This window comes from Chondrus crispus, genomic scaffold, assembly GCF_000350225.1.
Source record: "Chondrus crispus Stackhouse genomic scaffold, scaffold_90, whole genome shotgun sequence".
Classification (NCBI taxonomy): Eukaryota; Rhodophyta; class Florideophyceae; order Gigartinales; family Gigartinaceae; genus Chondrus; species Chondrus crispus.
This window is the reverse complement of record NW_005178795.1, coordinates 180,553-185,110: the sequence shown is the minus strand read 5'-3', so window position 1 is coordinate 185,110 and position 4,558 is coordinate 180,553. Positions and strand designations below refer to the sequence as shown.

The following is a 4,558-nucleotide window of genomic DNA, read 5'->3' as shown; positions in this document are numbered from 1 at the left end:
CTGAGGGTAGACTGCCGTCGTGGGGGGGGAGGTGGCGTGAGGAGATGGGTGAGGGGTGGGTGAGAGAGGAGGAAGAGGAAGCTACTGTACGGTGAGGACGGAAGCGTTGGGTTTCGGTTGCTTTCAAAGGCATCGGTGAATTCATCGCCCATGGATTGGGCGCCGCCATGATGCCCGCGATTCCCAGAAAGTGCCCCCGGAGGCCACTGCAGACGCGTCCCAGATCGCAATTTAATTATTTCCCACTCGCCCCAATTGCGCTGCGCACCTGGCAACCCCGCATTGGTCAATTACACCTGCCGCCCACAAAGTGAAGGTAGTCGCCCATTTGCCACGTCACACACGTGGCCACATCTTTGTCTCCTGCCCTAGCTAGTCCCCGCCGCGCACGTGGCACACACTCCGTGCTTCACGCTTCCCTCTCTAGAGGCCTTCGAGGTCCGTTCGCCGCTCCCTCCGACACTCCCCACTGCGCTCTCCCGCGATGTGTAAAATACAAAGAGAAACTCGTGGCATGGGGGTGTAGCAGTTTACACCTTCATGCCGTCATGTTGGGGTTGTCTCCTGGCTACGAGTGCAGACACGCTCCGAGTGCAGCTTTGATCACCAAACTCCGCTGGCCTCAGCGTAACTATCGTCACGGCATTCCCTTTCTTCAATTATTGACATCCATCACGTGCAACATTACCGTCAATTTCTTTCATTGGCTGTAAAGATTCTTTATGTCTCACCATATCAAACATGTTGCATGTCCTGCCAACATAAAACCCTTCCCGGATTCTTTTTCACTCTTCTAGTTTACTACTGTACAGTGCTGTCCCTGCTGCAATCCTTCAGCACGTTTCTCGAGTTAGGTCATGCTCCGGGTCCAGCTTTCATCCCGAACAAGAAATGACATCTACAGTACAGCAGCATTCAGCGATGCTGCCACGCGACAACACAGTACACCTCCACATGCATTACCGGACGACGATACTGTACATTCGAGTCCCTCTCTCGTCATCAGTAGCGATGCTTCGCATAAGCGCATTGTATACGCTGGCCTATTTGTTCTACCTGTCCGACGTGTGTGTCGGCGGACAAAAGAAGAACAGCCCTCTGGACGTGAAAACAACCATCTTGAGTTTTTTTTTCTTGTTTCAGTGCTCAAAGAAGAGATCTTTATGAGCTCATTGACTTAGGTTTTTTTCAGCGACGGCAGTCACGTTCATGGACGACAGAGTCAGAATCGATGGTGACCACGCGAGAGGGCTCGTGTTACGGACGTCAAGGAGCTGGCGAGGCTTGTCTCTTTCGCGCGCTTCGGCGCCGGGCGTTTTATCCTCTTTTTATGGAAGTAGGGTTTCAACACTGGACTGCCATTAAAGAGTTTCCGCAAAAAACAAATGAAATGGCTAAACGCGCAAAAATGAGTCATGTGCCATTCTGAATTTTCCGTCGAAACTACTGGTTTTGCGAGTTTACGCCGTTTCAAAAAATGGTTTATCTATGAGTGCCACACATAACGGCTCCCACTCGTCGCCATCCACCGTCGCGACACCTCCATGAAACTGAAAGATGAGGGCAGGGGTGGGGTGTTCGTCGTGAAAGGGATGGGGAGGAAAAGTGGAATAAGGCGATGTGGAGAAGGGGACGAGGACCGAGTCCGTGGTTTCGCAAACTCGTCGATTTAGCGAAAAATGACTTGGTTTCCTTAGCTTTTTGTGAGACATGTATGGTGGGTGGCAAACGTTTCACAACATTTGGCCCGATAACGAAATCTTTTTTTTTGCGTAAACCCTCTATTACAGTACAGCGAAACTCGTTCTGTCAAGTTCTGTTTAAAGGACACCTCGTCAAAAATTCAGGGGTTTTCTCAAACATGCACGACAGCGAAGTGTAGAGGTCTGAGTCATCGTCGACACACTTTGACGGGATACCAAACCAAAAGGTCGAGATCACGTCCGAGAGTGAAGGGCACAAGGACGGTATCTTTGTCTTTCGAGTTTACCATCGTAACGAAGTATTAATTGCTAGCAGATACACAACAGAAGTTGGGGTACAGGACTCGCGCATGCTCGCTTGATCCATTTCCATGGCCACAGCACGGTAGACACAAGACGCGGAGGTGCGGTCTAGTGATACGCACCAGTTGCCTTGCCCGTAGCATCCAAAATACCCTGCCAGTACTCCTTTTCGTAGTCGGCCTTAGCATCGACATCAAGCAAAGCCTCGATACGTCCGGCGTTCTCGCGGACCGGGTAGATGGTCAACGGGCGGGGCCCCTGCAATTTACCGAGAACCGGTCCGATCAGGGGTGGGAAGGGGCACCAGTCGCCGGCCAGTTCGCCCGTGCTGAGATCCCAGGAGCTCTTGTGTTGGGTGCAGGTGAGGACGCCGTCGCCGACGCTTCCGTCGGTGAGCGGGGTGCCGAGATGAGGGCAGATGTTGGCCGAGGCGTACACCTGACCGTCATAATCGCACGAGACGAGGATCTGCTGACCCGCGGTGACGACGCCCTTGAGCTCGCCGGGCGAGATCTCCGAGGTGTCGAGCAGCGGGACCCAGGCGTCTTGCTTCATGACGAGCGAGGAGCGACGCGCGGGCGCAGAGTACTTGACTTTGGTGCCGCAGACGGCCGAGTTTGACGAGGTGAGGGAGGCGCCCTTGAAGGCGGTGACGGGGACGAAGGCGGACATGGCGAGGGGAGGGTTTCTTGGGGGGCGCGAACGGCGGGGGATAGCGACAGCGGGTGCGCGGGTGGGGCCGGGTCGCAAGTGAAGGGAAATGTGTGCGCGGAGGCCCAGAAGGAGGGACTGCAAGAAGGGTTGGAGGAGGGGATGGCGGGGGGCGGACAGGCAGCGTCGGGGGTGAGGGGCAAGCGACGAGGATGAGGGGTAGGTGACGAAGGTGAGCAGCGGGGGTCAAAAAAGGGGGGTTTCCCGGAGGTGAAAGGAAGGCAGAGGGCGTTGATGAGGGTAGGAGGCTACAGTGGTATGATAAGGATTAGGGTGCCATAGGGGGACGGTTTTCAAGGTGTTTTCGCTTGACCTCGGGGGGCAACCCGAGGAGATGCGCTCCAGATTTTCCTGATCAGCTCCCGGCCCGCGCACTGACGAACTCAAAGCCATTCTACACCACAGGTCTGCCCGGCTGCGTCCGAATCGATGATCCCGATGGTCCCGATGGTCCCGATGGTCCCGATCCGGAAACGTGGGGCGGGATCAGGCATTGCATTACATCACATTACACATCGCGAACATACTGTCAGCACAAGTCATTACAGTACACGGCATCGTGGGACCGTTGAGGTTATGTGCTTGGCTGGAGGGGTAATAATAAAGGCAAATCAAAACAACCCGGCATCCAATCATGTTCCGCTTAATGGCGCCAACGTGCCCCAGTCAATTCGCCCCAGTTCCCCTTCATCTTCTCGTTGTCCCCCAATCCTTCTCCTCGCAGACAGGCCTTCCCCACTTCCTCACGCCCCGCTGTCTGTCCGCCACCTCGTCCGCCACCTCGTCCGCCACCTCGCCCCGCCCATGCCAACCTTCCGACCCCGCCTTTCCACAACCAACCTCCGTGCTGTCCGCCGCCACCCCGCCCTCCGCCCATGCCGCCGCCGCCCAGCCCGCCCCCATGACGCAAGCGAAGCTTGTCGACCCTCCCCCCTCCGCGCGCCGCCTCTCCGTCTGGGCCGCGCTGCATGCGTGGAAGCTGGCCGGCCTCACCGCTCTCGTCACCTTTGTGGGCGTCTTCATCGCCGTCGCCCTCTCTCTCCTCCTGCGCCCGACCCGCTCGTACTTCTTCCCGCTCTTGTCCGACGTCGACAAGCACCAGCCGGAGGGCGCCATTCTCCGCGTCGCATTGGCTGCCTCCACCGCCTTGCTGTTCGCCACTACCTCGGCCTCCTTCCTCCACTGCCATGCCGTCCGCTTTTTCAGACAGGTTCCCGAACCCCACCTGCACACAGCGTCAGACCATGATCTTATCTCCGTCGCCCAAATCAGTCCGGTTGAAGTCGCATACAGAATCGCCTCCCCGCGCCCGCATCATGTACCACATGCACACTTTACCAATGTCGACCTCTCCGACATCACCCCCGCCCAGACGAGGCGCCGCGCTCCGCTCTTCAACACCCTACAACTCCTCATTCTCATTCCCATGCTCACCACGATAATCTTCACCTTTCTACAGTACTCCGGCCTCTCCGTCGCGCTCTCTCAACTCAGCGGAAGACACCTAATACGATTCGGCATCTACTTGCTCTGCACCACCTGGTGTCTTGCTATGGGCTTCCTCGTTTGGTATTTCCTCAAGCTCCAAGGCATCCCCGACCGAACGGCCACTTCGCTTCCAGATGTCATCGAGGACGTGGACAATTCTTTCCCGCAAACGTCCGAGTTTACGACAAGCAGGGCCCGCATCGTCGACCGTTTTCGTGCCTGGGCGGCCTGGTGTATTGTCATTCTTCGCCCGATTTGTCTAACTGGCCAGGTCGTTTGCGTCATCAAAATTGTCGGTCTCTGGCTCGCTTTGGATACTTTTTCGATTTCCAATATCCGCTTCGTTAAGATCA

The 4,558-nt window shown here is 56.3% G+C and overlaps 3 protein-coding genes; 1 reads left to right on the top strand and 2 right to left on the bottom strand.

Annotated features, from left to right (window-relative positions):
• CHC_T00007990001 (hypothetical protein) overlaps positions 1 to 152 on the bottom strand; it is a 495-nt gene extending 343 nt beyond the window's left edge. The window contains exon 1 of the mRNA XM_005711640.1: positions 1 to 152. This exon is cut by the window's left edge and continues 343 nt beyond it. Coding sequence (XP_005711697.1) covers positions 1 to 152 — 152 coding nt within the window.
• A 1,814-nt stretch (positions 153 to 1,966) lies between these two features.
• CHC_T00009355001 (Ferredoxin component) lies at positions 1,967 to 2,678 on the bottom strand. XM_005711639.1 is given in 2 exon segments: positions 1,967 to 2,114; positions 2,115 to 2,678. The coding sequence occupies 1 exon segment, from the start codon at positions 2,676 to 2,678 to the stop codon at positions 2,115 to 2,117; it is 564 nt and encodes a 187-aa protein (XP_005711696.1). The 3' UTR covers positions 1,967 to 2,114.
• Positions 2,679 to 4,143: 1,465 nt separating this feature from the next.
• CHC_T00007989001 (hypothetical protein) overlaps positions 4,144 to 4,558 on the top strand; it is a 769-nt gene continuing 354 nt past the window's right edge. The window contains exon 1 of the mRNA XM_005711638.1: positions 4,144 to 4,558. This exon is cut by the window's right edge and continues 182 nt beyond it. Coding sequence (XP_005711695.1) covers positions 4,144 to 4,558 — 415 coding nt within the window.